Here is a 25,429-nt window from a genome sequence, read left to right on the forward strand (position 1 = left end):
TGAATCTCTGGGTTCATTCCTTAGCACTGTAAAAAAAAATTAAAAATTAAGTTAGGTGTGGTGGTACATATCCATAATCCTAGTGGCTCAGGAGGCTGAGGCAGGAGGATTGCAGATTTAAAGCCAGTCTCAGAAACTTAGTGAGATACTGTCTCAAAATAAAATAAATAAATAAATAAAAAGGGCTGAGGATGTGGCTCAGTGGTTATGTGCCCCTGGGTTCAATCCATGGCATAAAAAAAAATTAAATATAGAAGTTTAAAGGAGAAACAAAATATGTCTAGTGCTGTGCATGGAGCATGGCAGGTGGTCAATAAATAAATATTAAATAAATGATAAATGAACAAATGGAGATTTTATGAATTCCTCAGCCAATTAAGGGATCCCTTGGGAAGGCTGTATGTGAGCATGACCCTGGGGAGCTAGACATGGGACCCAGATATAATCTAAGGAGATCATCTGATAAATAAGTAGTTTTGCTTATGTCTACTGGGGAAAGGGATATTTTTCATGGTCTGATGCTGCTTTGGGGCGCCCCCAAACTGCAGAACCCTATGGTTTCAGACTCCGGGCCCCTTCTGTTTTAGGGCCAAGGGACTTCACTTTCTGAGGTATGGAGGCTGGGATTTATGGTTGTCCATATTCTTTCTTTTCTTTTTGGTGGTGCTGGGGATTGAACCCAGGGCCTTGTGCATAAGAGGCAAGAACTGTACCAACCAAGCTATATCCCCAGCCTGTTTGTTCATTTTCCGAGATACATGCACACACCTGGGGCCTGGGATGTGCATAGGATACACATGCAGACATCCTGGAAAAACGGAGTATACAAAATGCACAGAGACAATCATGGGAAACATACATACACATGGAAATACAGGACATGTATTGACCATAGGTGTTCATGGTCCAACATACATGTACTCCCAGGTGGCCTACTTGGTATATTACTCTCTCCCTAAGCTCAGCTTTCCCCTGCTCTTTCCAAAAAGTGAGCTTTTGTTTTGACTTTATGGTAAGAGAAAACTTATGTCTGCCTCCCTTAGTGTTGACACAGCCCCCTCCTCCTCTCAGTCTCTGACAACCTTCATCTCTGGGTCTGGATAGTAGTAGTTCCAGAAAGGAGAGAACTATCACAAGAAGATGCAGAGGCTCCACCTGGTGGTCAGATCTTACAACTGCGGCTCAGACCTCCCTTTTTCCATCGGTGGAATCACCAGGAAGTAAGCTCAGTCTCTCCCAAGTGCAGCCTAGCCTGGTCCTCACTTCTAAGCCCAGAACTCTCTGACCCAACCTCATTAAAGTGCAGAACTCAGTCTGCCTTGGGTTATCAATCTTTTCTGGGCATTATGTCCCACTGTAATGCCCCTTGGATATTTCACAAGCTGTACAAATTCTCCTTTGACCAGTTTATAATTTTCCACAGATCAGTTTCTCTCTCAGTGTTCCCCCATGATCGCCCCACTCTTCACTCAGTGGCCCAGATTAGAAATCTGGAGTTATCCTTGGATCTCCTTCCCTTCTTTGTTCTCTTCACATCCAATCAATTGCCAAGTTCTATTACTTGACTTCTACCTGTACTGTCTCTATCCTCACTGCCATAGGTTTAGTTCAGACATATCACCTCCTCTCTGAGCTTCCTGCCTCAGTCATTTCTGGCAGCTAATCATCTTTCTGAAATGCAAACTGGATTTTGCAGGCAAAGTGGTACACACCTATAATTGTAGTGACTGGGGAGATTGAGGCAGGAGAATTCCAAGATCAAGGCTAGCCTCAGCACTTAGCAACATCCTGTTCCAAAATTAAAAAATAAAAAGGGATGGGGATGTAGCTCAGAGGTAAAGTACTCCTGAATTCAATCCCCTGTACAAAAAAAAAAAAAAAGGCAAAATGAATCCCACTTAATCTGCTCAAAGACCGACAGTTTGGTCCCTCATTATGACCCCCATATCTAAGATATCTGAACTTCTGAGTTTAGCACACTAGGACTCTTAGGATCTGCTCCAATCCCACCTTTCTCCACTCCCCACTTCACACTCCACTGAGGCAATAATAAGCTTGCCAGCCTTTATACCTACTGTTTCTGTCTACCTGGCAAACCCCTCCTACCCCTTTGGTCTCTGAGAAAATACTTGCTGAGTTTTCCTGGACTTGTTCAGGAAAACTGAGAGGCTTCATGACCCAGCCACACTATTTCAACCTCCATAAAAACCCCTGATTAGGGCTGGGGATGTGGCTCAAGAGGTAATGCGCTTGCCTGGCATGCTCGGGGCACTGGGTTTGATCCTCAGCACCACATAAAAATAAATGTTGTGTCCACCGAAAACTGAAAAATAAATATTAAAAAAAGTTCTCTCTCTCTTAAAAAACCAACCAAACAAAAACCCACTGATTATACCTCTATGTTGCCTTATCTGTTTCCCCTCTAGATTTTAAGCTGCCTGAGTGCAGAGGTTAGGTCTTTTCATAAATTACCCCAGAGAATCCATGCTATGATGGCTTTCACACATCCAATAAGTAGAATATTCTTGTTATGCATAGCCAGGTGGGCAACAAGATGTATTCAGTGAACACTTGTGGGTTTGAGGGCTTAGGTGAAAGAGTCTAGATGGCGTGGGCCAGGGCTAGTTTTGGCTCAGGCCAGCTGGGGCAGACAGTGCTTGTCTCCAGTTGAAGTGCTCAGACAGTTCCCCTTTTACTTGGCATAGAACAGGGGTCAACAGCTGGTAGCCTGACATCCATATTTGGCCTGCATGTTAGGGCCAGCATGGGCAACTATGCAAGCCCCTACCTCAAAATAAAATTAAAAAGAAAAGACTGGGGATACAGCTCAGTGGTAGAGCACTTCTGGGTTCAATCTTCAGTACCACCACCAAAAAAAAAAAAAAAAAAAAAAAGGAGGGTATGGCAGTTTCTCTTGGCAACAACCTGCTGACAAGAGAAGGGACAGTGCTTCACTTGTCCCCACCAAGTTTGGCCACATCAACAGCTGGGCTTGTGACTCTGCTGTGTCAATGAAGGGTGTAGGCTGGGGAGACAGGGGTCTGCATGGAGGCCTTGGCTCTAGCTGCAATACCTTGATCAAATTACTTATCCATGCCTATGTTTCTCCATCTGTAAAATTGGAATTATGATATCTTCTTCCCAGGATTCCTGGGAAGGCTGAATAACACTTTGTGAAGTTACTTAGCAGGACATGTGTTCAGCAAACGATAACTGTGAACTGATGGAGCCTGCAAGGGAGAGCAGATGCAGGGCAGACCACACAACAGGCTTCTTGTCACCAATGAACATTTATTGAGTGTCCACATGTGCACAGCTTTGAACATGGTGATCACAGAACACACTGGGGGAGGGCGGGGGAAAGCAAGGGATCAGATGTGGGGGATCCCTCCCCAGGTTCATAAAGTAGTCCCTGCTGGAGCCGCCAGTCGCGTCTCTCTGCAGAGGAGTAATAACAGGGGTGGGAGCTGAAGCCAGGCACCACGGTGGCAATGGGGTGCGATCACTGGGGAAACATGCGGATTCTGGGGAGGTGTTCCTCCTGTTCCTGGCTCTGGCCAGACCAGATGGCACAGAGGACGGAAATCAGATGCTCGGGTGTCCAAGCAGGGATAAATACAAGCAAAATAAATAACCCTCAACCCCCATTGGCACTCTGCTGCAACATGACACATAAACTGAGAGACCCGGGCCCAAGGACTCCTGGGTTCTCTTAAGGAAGCCTGGGTGGAAGGAGGTTCCCCACCCCCGACACTAGCCTGTCTGCCCCAGGTTGCCCTGAAAGGATAGGGGCAGATCAGACCCTGGGTCTCTGAAGTTGAAAGGAAGAACTGTGATTTCAATGGCCTGAGCCTGCTCTCTGCCCAAGGAGGCCAAGGGCAAGAGCCATATGGCCGATTTAAAGGACGTGGACCTGGGGAGCCAGAAGGGGCACCACAGCCTAGGGGAGGCCACGCCCTGGCCGGCAGGGCACTTGGGCTGAGGCAATCAGCTCCTGCCAGCCCTGACCTACCCTGGGGCCTCCCTCCTGCAGGGGAGCCAGACATTGGGCACAATGACACCTACTGCCCCCTTCCCTGGGGGCTTCTCCAACCTTCCCCGGCCTGGCGGGGACAACCACGTTGATTTCCAAGCCGATCCCTGCCCCCATGGCGGGAGGCAGTTCCTTACACTTGAGGAATGGGCACCATGCCCTTGCCCTCAGAAAAGCCAGAAAGCTGGGGTGTTTTGGGAGGAAGGAGTCTGGGGAGGGGGTTCTTGTTTGGGGGCTTCAGGGAAGATGCCTCCTCCCTCCTTCCCTCGCTGCCCGCCCCCGGGTCTGTCCCCAGTGGACACCCCTCAGGGCTCTGACAGGCACTGCTCCAAGGCGGCCATGCGGTAGTGGCTGGCCGTTTCCTCACCTGCCTGCAGCCTCATGGCCTCCCGGCACAGCCGATTGGCCCGCGCCAGCTCCACCAGGACACCCTGATAGGCGGCCACCATCTCAGGCTTGACGGAGTTGGGGCTCACACTGCCTAGCAGCTGGAGCAGCTCCTGTGGCCAGCGGGAACGCAACGCTGCAGGGGCCAGCCAGGGCAGCAGCGGCACACAGCCTGTGAAAGCCTGCATGCCCAGAAACCACAACTCCTGCAGGTCAGCCCAGATGCCCTCGTAGTCAGGAGACAGGGCCAGTACTGCCTGGTCAGAGCCAGGTGTGGCCCGTGCCACATGAGACTGCGATAGGAAGAGGATGGCGGCTCCGAAGAAACCTCTGGATGCTGGGGTCCCCTGAAGAGCTGGAAGGCATGGAAAAAATGGTACATGAACTAGATGGGCCAGTGCTGGGCCAGCCCCTCACTTTCCCTCCTGTGTGGACACATGCGGAGCTCAAGCATCACCTAGAATCAGACTGTCTGGGTTTAAACCCTACCTTTCACACTTGCTGTATGACCTTGGGTAGTTAACTTTTCTGGGTCTTGTAAAATGGGGCCAGTACTGCTAATCTTAGCAATCTGTTGTGAGAATTAGATGTGATAAGGCACCTGCTTGATTCCTAGGCCAGAAGAGGGCACCAAGAGGGGAAGTGACCAGGTTTTTATATTGGGATTCACCTCCTCTGCAAGTGCTCTCCAGGAAGCTTTGCCTCTAACTTGGTGAGTCAGTGCCATGGTGGCTCTACCTGAGGAGTGACTGAGAGTTGGGGGTGGAGGAGGAAACGACCTCTTGGTTTCTGGTCCAAAGGGATATGTTCCCCTTCCCACTGCTGGGTACCCTACTGGGATCCCCACACAGAAAACACAGAGGCAGCTGAGGGTATGGGCATGTTACACCCTGTTCCTGGGCATCTGCTCAGCTCCTCCAACCTGACAGATGGGGCACAGGGAACAGGCGGGGACAGAGGGACCCAAGCAGACACCCACAGCCAAAGTGGGAGACACTGAGGGTTGTCAGGGGCTGGAGGGTATACCATTCCCCCCGCACAGAGTCAGAGGGAGGAGGGTGGAGGAGAAGCCGTGCAGAGGGGCAGAGTGCTGACACCTGTCACTGAGGCGGGTGAACTGTTGAGCAATGAGAAACCTCAATGGAGGGAAGTCAGGTTTCTGACTCAGGCCCTGGGTGGGGGCGGCTCCACCTTGAAAACACTGGATTTGGAGTCCTTGGGCTGCCAGGGATTCCAGGTGCCTGTGCCTATGCCTCTGAGCAGGCCTGTACTTAACACCCACCAGACCTTGCCTTAAAAGTCTTCAGAAGGAAGAGCATGTTATCATTTCGGGAAGAAGGGTGGGGGTGGCGGATGGAGATATACTGTAGAGATTTCCTCTTCACAGAAAAAATCTGCAATATCATTTTCTGTAAAAGGACTTAGGCCCAGAGCACAGCAGGTCCACCCAGGTTTTCTGCCCTTACCCACCAAGCCTGGGTCCCCAGGGCCTTACCTGGAGATGTGCTAAGGAGTCGGGCCATAAGGAGGCCCAGGGTGGCCACATTGGCAGCCAGAAGCAGCCTCCCTTGTTGTTGCACCAACGCGGGCAGAGACGTCATCAGAGTGTTCATAAGAGATGTGAAGCAGGCATCACGCCTGGGGAAGAAAGGGAGGCAAGGATGGGAGCAGGCAGAAGGTTATGAGACCAGATGAAACCCTTTGGAAAATCTGGATCTGGGACTCCTGACTTCTCTGGGCCAGAGTTTGGTAAGAAATCAGGTAGCAGCGTGAAGAATTAACCCTGAGCCCCAACCATAGCATCTGGGGTTATGGCTGGCACTGAGATGTGCTCCAGGAAAATACCTAGGGGCCCAAATCCTTGAGCGGGACTGGCTTTGTCTATTCTGATACCCTTTCATTTTAACACTATGAGAAATCCAAATGCACAGGGAAGCAAAGTAGAGGTCAAAATTTAAGGCAATTGGGCAGCCCCCCGCCACCCCACACTTGATTGAATCTCCTCCCAGCCTCTCCCAAACCCCTCACTTGATCAGCCCTGGTGCAGTGACCACCAGGTTGAGGAAGATGTGACAGCAGGTCTGCAGGCCGATCTCCACACTATCAGGCAGCACTGAGGTGTCATGGCCAGGGGATGTGAGCTCCCACTGCTGCAGGAAGTACTTGCAAAGAAGTGAAGGGGCCCCCTCCTTGATCAGGATCTCCCGTGGCCCATCTTCGACAGTCAAGTGGCACCAGCCGGGCAGAAGGAGCCTGGGGGGGGGGGGGTGGAAGGGCAGACGTGTGTGGGGTTGGAAGAGATGAAGGTACAAAGATGTCCTATTTCAAGGTACCCTGCCTAAGAGAAGTGAAAGTAGGGGAGAAGAAGGACATGTCCTGGTAGGTATTACAGAAAAAGCACAAGATTCAGAGTTACACAGGCCCAGGATCAAATTGGTGCTCTGTTGTACAGCTTGACCACAGTCAATTACTTTAAACTTTTTGAGCCTCAGTTTCCTCATCTTTAAAATGTGGATGAAACTTCTGTCATATTTGCCATGTGGACCAAATGAGATAGATCTGAGCCTGGTGTAGTGGCACATGCCCGTAATCCAGCAACGTGGGAAGCTGAGGCAGGAGGATTGCAGGTTTGAGACCAATCTTACCAACTTAGAGAGGTCCTAAGCAATTAAGTGAGACCCTGTTTTAAAAAGGGCTGGGTCTGAGGTTGTGGCTCAGTAGAAGAGTGCTCACCTAGCACAGGTGAGGCACTGGGTTTGATCCTTAGTATCACATAAAAATATATAAATAAAATAAAGGTTTTGCGTCCATCTACAACTAAAAAACAAATAAATCAAAAAATAAGAATAAAAAGGGCTTAGGATATAGCTCATTGGTAAAGCATCCCTGGGTTCAATCCCCAGTACCAAAACAAAGCAAACACAAACAACAAGACATAGTTCTAGTAAAAGGTATAGCAAAATATCTGGCTTGTAATAGATGGTCAATAAACCTAAGTTCTCTTTTTGAGAAATCTGGGATTGGCAGCTCAGGAGTCCTGTGGGAACAAGCCTCCCAAAACAAATAGAAATGATCTTAAGAGAACTCTCATGGCCAATCTAGAAGCTTGGAACAGCCCAGTTTGCGGGGGCCAGTCTGTGTGTCATAGTTTTCTTTAGAATGGTCTGGCTGGACATAGTGTAACAACAAACTCACCGGAGAGCATCCCCTGGCCAGGTGGGCCCTGGGGTGGTGGGGGAAATGGCCAAGTTGGCCACCTGCTGTGAGAGGTCATTGGCCTCCTCCGCCTCCTCATAGAGGGTCTTGGCATAACGGACGAGGAAGGGCAGCAGCTGGCACACCTCCTTACGCAGGGATGAGGTTTCCTCAGCCAGCCAGGCACCCAGGATCCGAACCGAGGCAAACACGAAGGGTTCCTTCTGTTTCTCTGGCCCCACCTGTTGCCACAGGACCCCTCTGAGATAAAGCAGGACTACAGACCCTCCCCTGTTTTACCAGCCTGCTGGCCAGCCTACAACTGGAAGGGAATTCTGGCCTGTGAGCCCCTCAGAGGTGGGCACCAAGCCTCATCCTACCCCATGTACCCAGTACCCAGCAAATGGGAGGGACAAACCCAACAAAGCAGGCCCACCTTGCTGAGAACAGGCCCCACCTTGATGAGACTCAAAGTGCATCCCCATCTCTCCACCGCCAAGGGAGCTCAAGGCTAGGGGGAAATTCGGGACTACAGCTAAGTTGCATTCTACAGAGACTCTTACCTGGGATGGGAGGACAGGTCATGCCATGAACATACAACCAACAGTGGGAGGGGGGATGCTCTTTTGGGCTAAATTACAAAATGAGACCAGAGCTTAGCATGGTCTGTTGGATGTGTGGCTGGTGAATTCAGTGGCTGGTGAATTCAGCGGTTGGAGCAGACCATTAAAGAGAAGAGAGTCATGACTGAATCCCTGTGGGACAGGAGAGTGGATTTCTCAGAGGGAGGGAGGAAGGGGTTGCGAATGGGTGGGTAGTAGATCTAGCTGAACTCCTAGAAAGGCCAGGAACCAAGCAGCCTTGCTCCTTTTTCCTGCACCGCTGTAAGTTTATATGTGTGCATATGTAAAACAACGCCCCGGAGCGAGCAGAACAGACTGCTTCAATTTTGTGTGTGGTGTGTAGTGTGTGTACTGGGGAGCACTGTGTGAGTGGGAGGTTACTGTGTTGTGTGTGTGTGCGTGTGTGTGTGCTGGGATGTGAGTGCACATATGGTGTGTGGTATGGTGCTTTGTGGAGGCTTTTGGAGGGAGGGAGAGGGAGCGAGGCTCGGCCACACACTACTCCTGAGTGCTGCTGCAGTACCAGTCCGCCCGACATGCAGCTTGGCTATCTCCTCAATATACCTCTTTTCTTTGCCTTCAGGCTCCTGCCCTGACTCCCGGACACTGGGCTCCCTCTGTAGGTCACTACCCCCTTACCTGCTGCAAGTAGAGGATGACAGCTCCGATGGCCTCCTTCATGATGCTCACAAGCTGCACCTTCTGTGGCTCCTTAAGCAGTGACTGCTCGCAGCGGGTACACTCCTGGATCCCCAACTCCATAAGGGCATAGCAGGCAGTCACCACATCCTCCTTCACCTCTGTGCCTGTCTCCTCCAGGCCTAGCCGTACCTCCACGCATGCCAGATTCACCAGGAGGGCCAGAAATTTGCTCCCAGAGCTGCCCGCTGGGATCCAGTCGGAGCCACAGGCGTGTGCCAGGCGGGCTGCCAGCTTCAGGGCAGGGTTGCGTTGCCAGGAGCTCAGCTTGCTTCCCAGGATGCGCGCCAACCCAGCCTGCAGATCCCGGAGGCATTCAGGGGGCACGGTTGTTGGGGGCAGGAAGAGGGGCAGCAGCTGGCAGAGCTCAAACTTGCTGGCATCCTCGGCTTTCTGGAAATCCTCACTGAGGCCCCGCAATACTGCCAGCAGGTCGGGCTCCGCCTCCTTCCAGCACTGTGTCTCTGCAGCAGCCAGCAACCCCACCAGGAGTGCCAGGGCCTGGTCAAAGCCATAGCCATGACCCAGGTATGCCTGACACAGGGCAGACACGGTGCCACCAGCAATGAGGTGCCGGGGCCCTCGGGGTGTGCCTGCTACAGCTGTCAGGCACTGGTAGGTGTCATCAATCATGGAGCGGCGGGCAGCATCATCAGGGTCCCCCCGGGCTGTGAGGAAGGTGCTAAGGATGGGGATCTTGTTCAGGACCTGGGGATGGGTGGCCAGTTCAGGGTCACTGCAGAAACAGGCCAGCAGGGCCACACCAAGGGCACGGAGAACGTGGTCAGGGCAGCCATCCGGTGCCTCCTTGGTGGTTAGGAGACGGTTGGGGAAAGTGAAACCAACGGCGTCAAAGATCCGCCGCCGGGTTTTGGCATCGATGTCACCCGCTTTTACTGCCTTGGTCACCTACAGGGGTATGGGGCAAGGAATACATGCTATCAGCAGAATGAAAGGAAGAGGTGGCAAGGACCATCCCTTCCCTGAACCCTGGAGCACTGAAGACTAACAGGATTAGGTTACGCAACAGAACTCACTCTGGGATCATCTCATCTAGCTCCTTCTTTTTCAGGCTAATGTGACTTCTGGGATCCCTCTCACCTCTGACCATCCCATGGCAGGGAGGTCTTGTCCTTCTCAACCACTCATTTGGGCACTTCATTACCTGGCCAGTTGAGAAGTTCTTCCTGATATCTAATCTAGATGCCCACAACCTGTGTTGGAAGGAGCTTAGAACTCAGTGTTTAAAATCCCCCAAGGATTTAGGGTCCTTCCCTAAATGCTGTCTCCAGATAAGTCTCTGATCCATTTCCACCACCTTCTCAGGGGAAATGGCTCCTGTGTCTCGCTGCTCTGCATGTCAAAACATTTCCCCTTACATTTCACCTAAACACCTCCTCTGCTGCAGTGTGAGCCCTTGACTCCAGAGCCTTCTCCTTGTTGCCATGGCAAACAAGCAGCGGCTGTACTCCCTCCTCCCTTTACCCCCCACACACTAACCCCCCCTTTCTAGCACTGCAGCTCCTGTTTCACTGTCCCCAGCTTGGGTTCCTCCAAAAGGGCTAAGACCCAAACCAGCTCCCTTACTTTCAAGCTACCTACTGCAGTCCTGGCCATCCCCTAGGACCCTTCTTTAATCTCTTCCCGTCCCGCTACTCTTTCAGGTCTCAGAAAAATCATCCCCAGCCCTCAAGTACTTTGCACTAGTTACTACCTGCTGCTGTTACCCTATGAGTCAGCTCCCATCTGCTCTGGGACACCCCAGAAAGCAAACTCAGGCAGCCTCCTCCAAGGACCCCAGTGCCACAGCCTTATTCATCTGCATTCTCCCCTAGGGGAGCAAAATTAATACAAAGGTAGGGATCTTGGAACTCCTTTGATGTTTCCAAAGTTGTTAGCACCACTACATATCTTTGGGGACTGACTGATTCCATTCCTTGGGGGCCCCCGACCACCCAGTCCTTCCCATCTCCCAATTATCCAACTCCTTACTAGCAGCAGGGCTGCAAACTGTTCGCTGTCATTCTTGGCCTCACGGAGAGCTCCCAGGTAGCGCTCCAGGGTGGGGTTTCGGCTCTCTGCCTGGTTCAGAGCTGGCTCACAATCCGAGGCCATGATGCCCGCCTTGCCCAACTGTGAACACAAGAGGGACTGAGCATCCCTCTGCAGAGGAGGGGCGGGGGCGGGGGCAGGGGTGGGAGTGGAGGATGGAGGGAGGGATTAGCACAGAGGGAGAGGAGGGAGGATTTGGAGAAGTGGCTTCCTCAGGACTGACCTCCCTTGGAGAGGGGGACTTGAAAAGGCTGGACCTGCAAATCCTTTGGGGTAAAGAAGGGACCCTGGTCCAAGGTCACCTCCAGAAAGTGGGAAAGGAGGACTGTGCATCCTGCTGCTTAGCTGGACAGCTTTCTTCAGCAATCTCCTGGGAGTGGGAGGGGGCTGGTCCCACTGCTTAGTGGCCCCCTGACACATAAAGTCGGAATTTATCTCCCTCCCAAGGCGCACAGGGAGTAAGTGGTGAGGACAGACAGGGAGGAATGGAGACACACATGAAGTTCGATTATCCGGACTGACATGGGGGAAAAGGGCATCCTAGGCTTCCTTTTTCCCTCCCTTCTTCAAATGAGGCAGGAAATAAGCTTCAGCAGAAGTGAGAATTCGAGCTCGAGCTCACCAGGCAACGTTTGGAGGCCCCTCTGGGGACCCCACCCCTTCAGCCAAGGCTCTCAGTCGCCCCCGCAGGCTCCTTGCCTTCTCTCCTTTCCCTCCCTCGGGCAGAGGCTGCAGGAGCAGCAGCAGCAGCAGCAGCAGCAGCAGCAGCAGCAGCAGCAGCATTAACCCTTTACATTCCCTGTCCTCACCCTCCCTGTCTCGCTACCAGCCTGAGGATGATGGTAGGGCTGGAGAAGCAAGAAGGGGTCGGGTAGCTCCCGGGACAACAGAGAATCCAAAAGCCGGATAATCGAAGCGGGGCTGCTGAGATGGGGAGATGAGAAGGGGAGGAGGGTTCTTGGCGGTCACCACCTGTCCCGCCGCAGCCAGGTCACAACACGACATTGATGAAGTCACGACAGAGCGGCGATGAGATCACACCTCACGATGGCGCGATGATGTCACGGAGATCACAGCAAAATCACGACATGGGGACAGCCCCCAAAGATGACGGGGCAAATTAAAACAAGATATGTATTGAAAAGGGCTGTGACAAAATGGAGTCTCGACAGGGCACGATGGTGTCGCGATATGGTGCGATGGAGTCGCGATAGGGTCCCCGGGGTGCGTCGGCATTGATGAGCGCCGGTTCGGAGAGGCCCGGGCTGGGATGCAGGGGAGGGCCTGAAGGGGGCTGAGCTCACCAGGCTGCGGCCCCGAGCGGTGAAATCTTCTGCGGGCGCGATGCTGCCGGAGCTTGGGGCCGCTGCTCACGCCGCGTTGCCCACTCCGGGCTCCGGGCTGCTGCAGCTCCACCCCCACCCCCGCATCGCCCTCGGCCAATCCGCGGCGGCTTCACTTGGGGCTCTGGCCAATGGCACGGCAGGGCGCTACGCCGTAGGGGGTGCCGCCATTGCCGCCATCTTCCTTGTGGGTATTGCCTGAGTCTGGGCCTTGGGGCACGTGCAAAGAAGGCAAGGTGCAGACTGCCCCAGGAGAGCGGGAGGCGAGAGGCTGGGGGGGTGTCCAGACTCCTTTGCTTGTGCGTAGTTCTACCTCCAGCGCTGCCCCTCCTCCCCCTCGGGCTCGCGGCTGGAATTGCGCTTCCGGAGGGTGGGGGCGGGAGGGCTTATTAGCATGAAGAGTGTGTTTCCGGGTTGAGCCCGGGGGAGGTGGGAGGAGGCGGCGTTTCCGGCCGTCGTCGCTGTCCAGGGAGGCTGAGACGAGAGGGAGCTGTCCGGGTGGGGAGCCCGCACTACCTTCTTCCTTTTCCTCCTCCCCCGGTGAGGGGAGAGAAGGTTGGGGCCCCTAGCCCATGGACTGGGAGGAGGCGGAGGCCGCCGAAAGCCGGGGCCCCGCTATGTGCCCCTGAGCCCCGGTAGGTGGCCGGGGCGGCTGGCTACCAGGCCGAGGACCATGAGCTCAGGGGAGGGGCAGGCGGTACAGACGATGCCTGGGGGTGCACTGACCCGCTGTTGGGACCCGGAGGTGGAGCTCCTGGCTGGGTCAGGACAGTCAGCTGCTTCTGGCCTTGCAGTTGCGGAGCTGGAGTTCCAGACCGAATCCCGCTTCTTCTGGGCCCAGGTCTTGTCCTGCAGCTCCCTCCATTCCCTGACAGCCAATACTGACATACCGGGCTCAGGTCGCTGCCGTCCTTCTAACACCTCGACCTCTGCAGCCTCGCCTTTAGCTGCTGTGTTTGATCATCCCACCGAGACTGAAAGTTGATGCAGAAAAAGGGGGGCGGGGTTGAGCATGATGTGTAAATTACAATGCGAAACCAGCCTCGGTCAGGGTTTTGACAATTATATCCCGCAGAGGGTCCTATGGTGGCTGCAAGTGAGTACAGAGGTGAAGCCAAGGAAGTCAGAATAGAAACTCTCAGCGGGGTTCCAGAAATGCTTTGTCTTCTCTCACCTCGTGATAGTTGGGCTCATCGACATTGGATGCTGTTAGTAAAGAGCATTAGTCGACTCTCCTTGTGCTTTCTTATGATTCACAGACTGGAAACTAGGAACAATTTGGAAAGACGACCTCCCAGAACAATCTGTTCATTTTTCCAGCTATTTGGAAAACAGTGTCTGCAAATATAAGCAAAGCTATTCATGGCAGTCTGTTCTGTAACTTTCCCAAATATCTGAGACTTTTTTTCTTTAAAGTTTTATTTTTGATTACTCACACGCGCTGAATAGGCTTTTTCAGACGTGCTCTGTCGTTGTTCAAACATATCTTATCGCTGTGTACATAAATGGAGTTCCACGTATGTAGCTGACAGACTGAACTATGATACATCCCCCGTCAACCTGAAGTATTAAGTAAACATTACCCCCTGCTCTGTCTGAACAGCTGCTGCAACAGAGAGTGCTTTTATTTCGGTTGTTCTTGTAACGCCCTAAATGCCAGAACTATTGGGAGCTTTTCTAGATTTTCATTTGTCAAGTATTGTGGGGGTGTGTGTTCTCTCCCTGGGTTGTTATCCTTTGATTCCATAACAAACCATTTGGATCTTGGTAATGTGTTGTTCCTGCCTGTGGTCAGCAAGCCTTTAACTGGACCCTAGCAGTGATTTGTGCCCATAGGCAATTGTAGGTTTCAGTAGAAGGACTGGTTAGGTGTTCAAATAGAAATAGATGTACCTCTGTTATGCACAGTTTGTAAGATATTGCACTTCTAATCAGCTTGCTAGTCCGATGGTGTTTATTACTCCTGTTTTCAAAGCCTATTCATTTCTTTTTCTGCTTTTCCCACCCACCTGCCAGGCTGTTGATGACAGGTGTTGAGTCACCTTGAGTTTTAAATCCTTTTGTGGTAGGTAGAAATGTGTTGGGTAAGATCTCTCTCTTGAACACACCCATTCCAGCTTGGGAGGCTACAGAAGTTGCTGGATATACTTTCTAACTTCAGCTCCATTTCATAATCTCTCTTTTTTTTTTTTTTTTTTAAAGAGAGAGTGGGGAGAGAGAGAGAGAGAGAGAGAGAGAGAGAGAGAGAGAATTTTTTTTTAATATTTATTTTTTAGTTTATTTTTTTGGCAGGCACAACATCTTTGTTTGTATGTGGTGCTAAGGATGGAACCCGGACCGCAGGCATGCCAGGCGAGCGCGCTACCGCACATCCCCAGCCCCTCCATTTCATAATCTCTTGAGTGTATCTCTGGCCCACACATCTATCTGCCCCTGCCCCTTCCCTTCCCTAACAGAAAACTATGAAACAAACTAGAAATAGGAATTGTCTTCTCATCTTTTTTTTTTTTTTTTTTGGTGCTGGGGATGGAGCCCAGTGCCTCATGCTTGCTAGGCAAGTGCTTTAACACTGAGCTACATCCCCAGCCCTTTGATATAGGAATTGTTGGAAACTGGACACGAAAGATGAAGTCCTTCATATAGTTAAGGCTCAGTGAAAACCTTTTCTTAGATGTGCTACACCTCAGTTTTGCAGTGGTGTGTTTATGTTTGTTTCCTGACATTAGCTTTGAAATCCAACTCAGGTAATGCTGATCTGGATCCCTGTATGCTAGCTGGGGGTGAAAGTTAGGGGTTGTCAGTCTGTTGTTTGCCAGATGTGGATGACAGGCATACATATATATTTAAAATTTTTTTGGGGGGGGGCTGGGGATGTGGCTCAAGCGGTAGCGCGCTCGCCTGGCATGCGTGCGGCCCGGGTTCGATCCTCAACACCACATACAAACAAAGATGTATCTGCCGATAACTAAAAAATAAATATTAAAATTCTCTCTCTCTCTCCCCTCTCTCACTCTCTCTTTAAGAAAAAAAAAAAAAATTTTTTTTTGTGGGGAGGTACTGAGGATTGAATCCAGGGCCTTACTTATGAGAGTTCCACCATTGAGCTATACCTGCAGCCCATTTTTAAAATTTTTATTTTGAAAGGGTCTTGCTAAATTTGCATAGACTGTCCTTGAACTTGTTATCTTCCTGCCTCAGCCTCCTATGTACCTGGGATTACAGGTGTGTATCAGGATACCTGGCCAATGGGTACATATTTAAAAGTTTTTATTTTTTGAGATGGGGATCTATGGTGTTGCTCAGGCTGGCCTTGAATTCCTAGGCTCACACATCCTGTTTCCTCAGCCTCCTGAGAAGCTGGTGCAAGCCACTTTGCCTAGCCAATAGATTATTGAATTACTTCTTCAGAACTATATCAACTCATAATATTTCAAGATTTACATAACAATTTATAGAATATAGCAAAGTTATGTAAGAAGGAAGAAACTTTTTTTTTTTTTTTTTTAATTTTCCTGCTGGAAGGGACCTAAATCATCTAGCCCTTGAGTTCTGGAGTAGCCAGAAAAGTGCCTGACATAAATATTTGCTGAATGTATGTATGAATTTAAGCCAGGAATTGCAGATGACTCTTGAGGATTGGGGGGAGGGGGTAACATGAAGTATAAATTGGGTAGATTTTAAAGATACTAGTGGTGGGAATTGTAACAAACTGAAGAGTGACAGTGCATGCCCTAAATATGATCACATTAAAATATTTTTACAACTCCCTCAAGTTTAGTTAGAACTCCAACATCTTTTCATAGATAAGAAAATGTGTTTGGTCAAAGACCCAAAGGTATTAGCAGAACTGGAACTGAAAAATCAAAGCTTTTTTTTTTTTTCCAGACTGATACTCTTTCTATTCTGTTATATAGATTGTTTTACTGTTAGTTAGACAATAATGGGATATAAAATGTTTCAGTTTTACAGTGAATTCATTTTATATCCCTTGCTCTGTTATTCTGATAATTATAGGCTGTGTCAAAGCTCAGGTTTAAAATTTACAGGCAGGGATGTGCACTGAAAGACAAACTTGAAATTTTTCTTTCTCCTAATCTGACACATTCTCCAGCATTCCACATTTCTAGGAATCAATTATTAATTACTTGGCATTTAATTTCTTCTCTTTCTGTCTTTCTAGTGTACTGGTTCTGCCAGTCTGGAAGGCCATGGAGAGGAGGCTGGGAGTCAAGCCAAGTCTTGCTTCCTGGATTTTATCAGGATATTGTTGGCAGACATCCATGAAGTGGTTGAGAAGCCAGTACCTGTTTTATACTTGCTTCTGCTTCAGTGCTCTGTGGTTGTCAACAGGTATTGTTTTCTTTATAGATTTAAGATTAAAAAAGGGCACTCTGTGTGTGTCCCTCAGTTCATCTTAAACACTACTAAGAGGCAGAAAAACAGTCTACTAATTGAAAGAAAATGTCATCATGTTGGTGGATATTTAACTTGTTGGGTTAGGTTGTTTTGTTTTGGAACCAAAATTTAAATAAAGAACTGGCATGATCATTTTGAGATTTGAAAAAGGTGCTTTGAAAAGAAAAAGCTTTCAAAGTTGGACAGATCTGGGGCCTGGAGCTGGATGTTTCTACTTAATGACTAAGACCTTAGGCAGGTTATCTAATGTGTTTGAGGAAGGATAAGATCTACCTCATAGTTTGATTTGAAGATATTTTAATTAAAGCATGTGGTATAGCACGCTGAATGGACATGCTTAGTAAATGATACTTTGCTTCCTTTCCTAGAGGAATCTAAACTTACAGAGAGAATAGAATGTATTTCTTGCTTTTTCCATAGAAAATGCTGTGTTTCATAGAGTAGGCTTTCTTCCTCAAGATTATTTCACCCCACTAGAGCTTCTTGCCAGGAGTCAGTGCCAAGAAAGCTGAATATCAAAGGAGAATTCCATTTCTGTCATTTTTTTTCCTCTTTCAGTTCTTTTGTTGATATGGTTCCTTTCAGAGTATGGAGTGTGTGAAAATAGCAATTGGAGAAAGACTTCTGAGTGTACTGCCATTCTGGGAAATGACCAAAAGCCTTCTGCTATAGAGGTCACCCTTGGGGATAACTAATCAGACTTTTGCTCTTATAATTACAAAGACTTATGTTGCTTTCCTAAAGCAATTAGTGGTCATGATCTTAAGGGCTAAGTAATTACTGTATTTAGCAATTTTAGTAACATCAGCTTTGGGGTTTTTGTTGTCTTATAGTAGTGGTTGATGATTAATTGCAAAAAAGTGACCTAAATTTTTTTTTTTTTTTTTTTTTTGGTACCAGGGATTGAACCCAGGGGCACTTTACTACTGAGCCACAATCCCAGCCCTTTTTAAAATATTTTATTTAGAGACAGGGTCTTGCTGGATTGCTTAGCAATTTGCTTAGTTGCTGGGGCTGGCCTTGAACTCCTGCCTCAGCCTCCCAAGCTGGGATAATAGGCATGTGCCACTATGCCTGGTGACCTAAATGTTTTTTTTTACCCTGATGGTTTTTGTTGAATATTTCTAGGCAGCATTTTTATTTAAGACCATTTAAATTAAATAAGTAACTGATTTAGCACTATCAAATTACAAAAATAACATTTAAAAAAAATATTTTTTAAGTTGTTGATAGACCTTTCTTTCTTTCTTTATATGTGGTGCTGAGATTTAAACCCAGTGCCTCACACATGCCAGGCAAGTGTACTACTGCTGAGTCCCAGCCCCAGCCCAGAAAAACAAAATTTTTTGAAGTGTATCAATCACATACCAGACTCCTGGTTATAAACATTGCATATATTTTCCCATTAAATTCTCATAATAACCCTAAAACAGATAGTTTTATTCTCAGATTAGGAAATTGAGGCCCAGAGAGGCAAAATGACCTGACCAAGGTCACACAGCAAGAACGTGACAGGTTTGTACCTTCTACAGCATGCTTTTTTCCTTCTGTTGTGCTGCCTTCCAACCACAGGTGATCTTTTTGAGAACTAAAAACTTTCTTTTTACCAGAACCATGATAAGCAGCTTACTATTTGAGGGATTCAAAAAACAGGGAAGGAAAAAACAATTCTGAGTCTTTCTGTATATTTTAGTTGCACTTGGTTAAGCATATATAGTTTTGTGGATTCCTTGGGCAAATCTTCAGTACCCTGTTAGCTTGGTGATTAAAAACAGAACCCTAGTGAGTGTAAAGATGCAAAGGTGGTGTAACTAGGAGTGCTTGTGGTGGGAGTTAGGTTATACCAGTTAACTTTAGAAAAATGTGGAGCTTCCACAATGAAAGTAAAAGATCAACGACCATATGTGTTCCAGCTGTGGGAATGTGCAGGCAACACATGACAGGCATAGTTTTTATGTGTTTTAATTTGTTGGAGTTCTTTCACACTGTTTTTTTTTTTTTTTAAGAAAACAATCTCTTGGCCTTTCGAGGTGGCGCACACCTGTAATCCCAGCAGTTCGGGAGGCGGGGAGGCAGGAGGATCTCAAGTTCAAAGCCAGCCTCAGCAATTTAGCGAGGTGCTAAGCAACTCAGTGAGACCCTATCTCTAATAAAATACGAAATAGGGCTGGGGATGTGGTCGAGTGCCCCTGAGTTCAATCCTTGGTACACCCCCCCAAAAAACCACAATCTCCTAAGAAATAGATAAAGAGGGTGAAGCCCAGTGGTATCAACAGTGATATAAACTGAGAGTGAAATTAAAGCTGGATACGGTGGTGAGTGCCTGTAATTCCAGCTACTTGGGAGGCTGAAGTGGGAGAATTGCTTGAACCCAGAGGTTTGAGGCTATCCTGGGTAACACGACTATTTAAAAAAAAAAAAAAGAAAGAAAGAAATTAGAGTGAATGTATTTAGGGTGTTCATTCTCATTAGTAACCAAAGAACTGCAGATTAAAATAAGAAGCCCTTTTTATTCTGTCATGTTAAAGTAAAAATATATGAGAGGTTGTGGTGAAGCCCAGTGGTATAGACCTTGTCTAACCTGTGCAAGGCCATGGGTTCAATTCCCAGCTCCTCAAAAAACTAAACCAAACCAAAAACAAAAGTAAAAACATCTAGTGTTGCTAAAGGATGATGTGGTTTCCCTCATATACTGCTGGAGAATTTAACAGAGAACTCCTTGGCATAAGTATTCAAGATCTAAAAGGTTTATATCCTTTGACTTAATTCCCCTTTCAAGAATTTATCTCAAGAATATATTCAGGTAGTTTTGCCTGAGAGTATGCATGAACACTTATTTTTTCTATACTGCGAAACATTGCTGTAACCTTCTCAACAATAGGACAGTGGTGGAATTTTTGCGTATTCACAAATTTGCAGAAGATATTATCTAACCCCTAAATAATTTAGAAGAAAAGAACATGGAGAAATGCTCCTAATGTTAAAGGACAAAAGCAAGATATGGAACTGCATTTTTACTGTACTACTAATTATGTGAAAAGAAAAATTATATGTGATAGAAAACAGTCTGAAATAAGATATATAACTAAAAGTGTATATTTTTTTGAGTAGTGGAATTATTTTCACTTTATAGTCTATGTTTTTCAAATTCTTTTTTTTTTTAAGAGAGAGAATTTTTTAATATTTATTTTTTTAGTTTTCGGTGGATACAACATCTTTATTTTATTTTTATGTGGTGATGAGGATTGAACCCAGTGCCTTACGCATGCCAGGCAAGCATGCTACCACTTGAGCCACATCCCCAGCCCTCAGATTCTTTTTCAGTGTATTTGTATAACCTTTTTTATAAGGGGAAAAAAATCTATCTCAAAAAGCAGCAACAAAAAATAGCAGCAAAAAGCAACTGGAGAAGGGTTGGGGATATGGCTCAGTTGGTAGAGTGCTTGCTTCACATGTACAAGGCCCTGGGTTCAATCCCCAGCACCCCCCAAAAAAAAGCAATTGGCAATAACCTGAGTCAGCCTGAGTCAGTGTTTATATACTGTGAATATACTCAGTTTTCACCTGAACTCTTATGTTTTTTCTTGATTAGATACATTTTTTCCCCTAGTACTTAGGATTGAACCTAGGCCCATCAGCACTTTACCATTGAGCTACATCCCCAGCACATTTAATTTTTTATTTAGAGATAAGGTCTTGCTAGGGTGCTGAGGCTGACCTTAAACTTTCAATCCTCCTGCCTCAGCGTTCTGGGACAGGTGTGTACCACTGCATCCAGCATTCAAATATATTCTTAATTGTTTGCTGTTGTTATTAAGCTCATGGAATGTAGGGATGATTCCTGAAAAAAATAACCAAAATAAGGGAGCTCTTCAATTATCCCCCATTCCTGTTTACCACTTAATAGTTTACATCTTCCTTGGTAGAGCCCCGGTACCCACTGACTTATACTTTAAGGGCTTCTTTTTCTTTTTGGGGGGCGGGGTTCAGTGATGAAGCTCACTGCCAGAAAGAAGTGGTTACAGTTTATTTGATAAAAGAACTCTGTTTTCCTTGTAGGCCGCTGAATTGCTATTTTTTGGTTTAATTTTACTATTAAATGGCTTGAAAATAGCATTTTGGACCTGGTGATTATCATTTGGAAACAAATGTGAGGTGATCCTAAGAATTTAGGGATTCCTGTAGTAATCTGTCAGTTTCTTGAGAACAGGGTTCTTTCCTTTTTTACTTATGCTAGGTATTCCTAGCAATTGCAAGTGCTTGGCACACAGTAGATGCATCATAAAGATATTTACTCACTGAATAAATTAATAAATTAGCAATAGGAGAAATCTCCTTTGAGAATTAAACCGCAAGATAAACACTATCAGAGCAGAGGTATACAAAGGCCCTTTAAGGAGACACAATACCTTAGAGTCCAACAAGATGCGACTAAAGCCAGGTGAGGTGGCACACAGCTGTAATCCCAGTGTCTCGGAGGCTGAGGCAAGAGGATTATGAGTTCAAACCCAGCCTCAGCAACTTATTAAAGCCTTAAGTTACTCAGGAGACCCTGTCTCTAAATAAAATATAAAAAAGGACTGGGGTTGTGGCTTAGTAGTTAAGTGCCTCTGGATTCAATCCCCAGTACCAAAAAAAAAAAAAAGGCAGGTGGGGGTGGGTGGAATCTTAACAAATAGATTAACATATGTACAGAAAGAACGTGTATATATGAAAGGTGAAGAGGTATACATGTAGGTTTGTGGGAGATGCTAGATCATGGAAACCTAAAATAAGGACACTAATGTAGACCTAAAACTAACAAGTGGCTATGAAAACTTTTCCTGACCTGCTTTTGGGAAGGAGATTACACAGTTAGTGTATTTAGGGTACAGAGGGAAAAAAATACTCAATTACATTATTTGAGAACTTACTTGAAATCTGGTCCTAGGCTAGTCACTGGGGTGAAAAGATGGAGAGATGCTTTGCAGAGTCCTATTGGAACCAGAGAGAAGGCATTTAGTTTAGAGGTGAAGGGAAGATCTGAGGAATCCTTTCCAGAGAGGCCAATGCTTGAGCAATTTTGAAGATTTAATTAGAAGAATTCAAGAAATGTTCCCAAGCAATGGGTATGTGAGAACAGAGGCATAAAGTATGGAGCAGCCTGGTATAGAAAAGAACCATGACCAGCTGTTGAATGATGCAGGAGTATAAGAAGCAAAGCTGCCTGAAAGAGGTAGGTGGTGGTCAGGTCACAAAGGATCTTGTCTGCCATGCTAAGAAGCCTCTTTTTTTTTTTTTCTTTTTAGATATACACGACAGTAGAATGTTTTGACATATTTCGAATGTGTGTGTGTGTGTATATATATATATATATATATATATATATATATGTATAACTTATAACAATTAGTATCTCATTCTTATGGTTATACATGATGTGGAGAGTCACTGTGGTGTATTCCTATATGAACATAGGAATGTCATGTCTGATTCATTCTATTATCTTTCCTATTCCTATTCCCCTCCCTTCCCTTCATCCCTTTTTGTCTAATCTGCTGAACTTCTTTTCTTCCCTTCCCTCCTTGTTGTGTTAGCTTCTGCACATCAAGGAAGCCTCAGTTTTAATTTTTTATGCAAGTGGTCTTTAAATTATCTTGATTATGTACTATAATTTGTAAAAAATACACTGCAGTATATTCTTACTTATACATTATATCAAGTAACACAGAACTAATTTTTTTCATGTATTTGCTTATATATATGTATGTGTGTATATATGTGTGTGTGTATGTATATATATACATACACACACACACACACACATACATATATATATATATATATATATATATATATATGTATTTATATATAAATCAAATGCCAAAAACAAAATTTTATTTATACATACATACATACATACTGGGGATTGAACCCATGGGCCTTCTACCATTGGGTTATATCCCCATCCCTTTTCATTTTGAGACAGTACAGTGTCTCACTAAATTGCTGCAGCTGGCTTTGAACTTGCCATCCTCTGGCCTCAGCTTATCAATAGCTGGGATTATAGGTATGTGCCACCATGCCCAGCCAAACTAAAAAATTTAAAAGGATCAACTAAAAACAAATATGAAGTTGTATTTTCTTTTTAGAGAGAATTTTTTTAGTATTTATTTTTCAGTTTTTGGTGGACACAATATATTTTTTTTTTAATTTTTTTTATGTGGTGCTGAGGATCGAACCCAGCGCCCTGCGCATGCCCAGACCTTTCTTTTTATACTCTAGTGATTTGTCTGTTTATTTCTTAGAGGCAGATGCTCTACAGTACTTTAATATTGCTATTAACTATATTAATGTGTATTAATATACCTGTCAATATCTAGGTCAGTTTTGCTAGTGTATAGGAGAATGAATAATGGTGGAGATGGGAGAAAGATGGGAGGTTAGGGCTGGAGATAGAGTATTCATTAGGAAGTTAATGAAATATCCCAGGAGAAAATTGATGAGGTTCTCTGGCTTCAAGGAGTCTCTCACTGAAGAGAATAGTTTTACTCAATACAAACCAGTAAATGTATTCTAAATAAATGGGTAGACTTTAGGTGTTTTATAATTAGAGATCAGAGTTATATATTTTTTTTTTATGAGATATGCCACTAATTGTAGAACAACATCTTTATTTCCAAAATAAAAACCCTGAACCTATTACCAGTTGCTCCCTATTCCCCCAACTCCAGCTCCTGGAAATTACTGCTTTATAACTTCGGTTTTGCTTGTTGTGGATATTTCATATAAATGAAATCATAACTAACCTTTTGTTTCTGGCTTCTTTTGTTTATTTTTCAGGGTTCATCTGTGTTGTAGAAGGTATCAGTACTTCATTCCTTTTAACATCTAATTTATCCTGTTGTCTGGATATGCCAAATTTATTTGTTCTTTCACCATTTGGCAGATATTGGAGTATTGCTACTTTTTGGCTATTATGGATAATGGTACTCTGAACATTTTTGTATAAGTTTTTGTGTGAACATGTTTTTCATCGTCCTGAGCATATACCTAGGAGTGGAATTGCTGGATCATGTAGTAACACTTTGTTTAAATTGTTTTCTATGCTCTGTTTTACATTGAGAATTCCAATTTTCTCTGTGTCTTCATCAATACTTATTATTTCTATCATTTTTTTATATGGAAAAAGTTAAAAGGTTAGAAAATCAGAGAAGGCTTCATGGAGGAAGCAGAGATTGGCTTGGGACTAATATATATCAGTTTGCTGACATATTAACACAGTGAGAGATAAGGACTAGGGAACCAACCAGGTGGGTAGAGGTTTCTTAGTTTATTCATTTGTTCATTTTTTATTACTTGCTCAACAAATATTTTCTGAGGTAGGCACTGTTCTTTGTGAGACCTCTGTCTAATTCTCTGACTTAGTCTTCCTAGTCAATGAAACTTTATGAGAGCGCAGATCATATTTGCTTTCTCTGTTTTCCTGTCGCTTTCCTCTTCTGAGTCCAGTGAGATCTGGCTTCTGCCCAAACCTTGGATTTTGCCAAGGGACCATGACCTTCCTGGTTGGACATTTTCATATTTTACCTTTCCTAACATCTATGCTGCACTGGACACCTTTGCCTATTTTCTTGGGACCCTTTCCTCACTTGCCTTAGATATTCCATGCTTTTGTTTTTTCTCCTTTTAGCTGATGCACTGTCCTTTCTAGTTATTTTTCCTTCCCGCCCTTCTCAGTGTGTCCCATCAGTGTTTCCTTCTTCAGGGTTCTGTTTCAGACCTGTCTCGTCCTAATCTTTTGTGCTCTCTTTACAGTCTCATTCCTGCTCACTACTCCCAGATCTGCAGCTGCTCCTGAGCACCAAATTACCTAGCCACCTGCATGTGACATATCTCTAACTATATGTCTCACAACTACCCTTGTGTTAGCATATCAGAAATGAACTCTTGAATTTTTGCTCCTTTCTCCTCTATTATTCTCTATAAACATAAAGAAAGATCGTCTCTACTTTATTTTGAGGTAGAAATTCCTCAGCCATTCTTTTTTTTTTTTTTCAGTTGTAGAAGGACACAGTACTTTTATTTTATTTATTTATTTTTATGTGGTTCTGAGGATCCAACCCAGTGCCTCACATGCTAGACAAGCACTCTACCGCTGAGCAACAGTCAGAGCTTCCTGAGCCATTCTTTATTCCTTTTTTTCCTTCACATCCAAAAATCACTGTTCATCTTATGTTTCTTTCTCTGTTCCACTGCATATGCCATTCCATTCTGCCTGATATTTTCTTTTTTCTTTCTTTTTTTTTTTTTTTTTTTGGTACTAGGTATTGAACCCAGGGGCACTTAACCACTGAGCCACATCCCCAGCCCATTTTTTGTATTTTATTTAGAGACAAGGTCTCATTGAGTTACTTAGGACCTCACTAAGTTATGGAGGCTGGCTTTGAACTCAGGATTCTCCTTCCTTACCCTCCTGAGCCATAGGGATTACAGGCATGCACCACCACACCTGGCTTTTGCCTGATATTTTCTTTTCTTTTCTTTTTCTTTCTTTCTTTCTTTTTTTTTTATACAATACCTTTATTTTATTTATTTTATGTGGTGCTGAGGATTGAACCCAGTGCCTTGCATGTGCTAGGTAGGGGAGCACTCTACTGCTGAGTCACAACTCCAACCTGCCTGATATTTTCTGATTCAGG

At 45.9% G+C, this 25,429-nt stretch overlaps 2 protein-coding genes across 6 annotated transcripts in view; one reads left to right on the plus strand and one right to left on the minus strand.

Moving 5' to 3' along the window:
- Positions 1–3,271: 3,271 nt before the first annotated feature.
- Ncdn (neurochondrin) lies at positions 3,272–12,400 on the minus strand. Of its 2 annotated transcripts, none has more exons than XM_076862979.2 (7): positions 11,962–12,400; positions 10,930–11,070; positions 8,878–9,846; positions 7,616–7,857; positions 6,449–6,673; positions 5,916–6,058; positions 3,272–4,775 (listed from the first exon to the last, which is right to left on the minus strand). In XM_076862979.2, exons 1-7 carry the CDS (start codon positions 11,992–11,994, stop codon positions 4,339–4,341), a joined length of 2,190 nt encoding a protein of 729 aa, XP_076719094.1. In that variant the 5' UTR covers positions 11,995–12,400; the 3' UTR covers positions 3,272–4,338. The 2 variants fall into 2 exon arrangements, with proteins under 2 accessions (XP_076719094.1, XP_076719095.1); XM_076862980.2 differs by having other exon boundaries at positions 12,294–12,398.
- Positions 12,401–12,509: 109 nt separating this feature from the next.
- The window catches only part of Kiaa0319l (KIAA0319 like), a 106,721-nt gene continuing 93,801 nt past the window's right edge, over positions 12,510–25,429 (plus strand). The window contains exons 1-2 of one of the 4 annotated variants that reach the window (XM_076860770.2): positions 12,510–12,568; positions 16,513–16,682. In XM_076860770.2, coding sequence (XP_076716885.1) covers positions 16,541–16,682 — 142 coding nt within the window. In that variant the 5' untranslated portion in view covers positions 12,510–12,568; positions 16,513–16,540. Of the gene's footprint in view, positions 12,569–12,787; positions 12,968–16,512; positions 16,683–25,429 lie in introns of those variants that run through there. The other 3 variants (XM_076860767.2, XM_076860768.2, XM_076860769.2) reach the window with 3 other exon arrangements.

Source organism: Callospermophilus lateralis, chromosome 7, assembly GCF_048772815.1.
Source record: "Callospermophilus lateralis isolate mCalLat2 chromosome 7, mCalLat2.hap1, whole genome shotgun sequence".
Classification (NCBI taxonomy): domain Eukaryota; kingdom Metazoa; phylum Chordata; class Mammalia; order Rodentia; family Sciuridae; genus Callospermophilus; species Callospermophilus lateralis.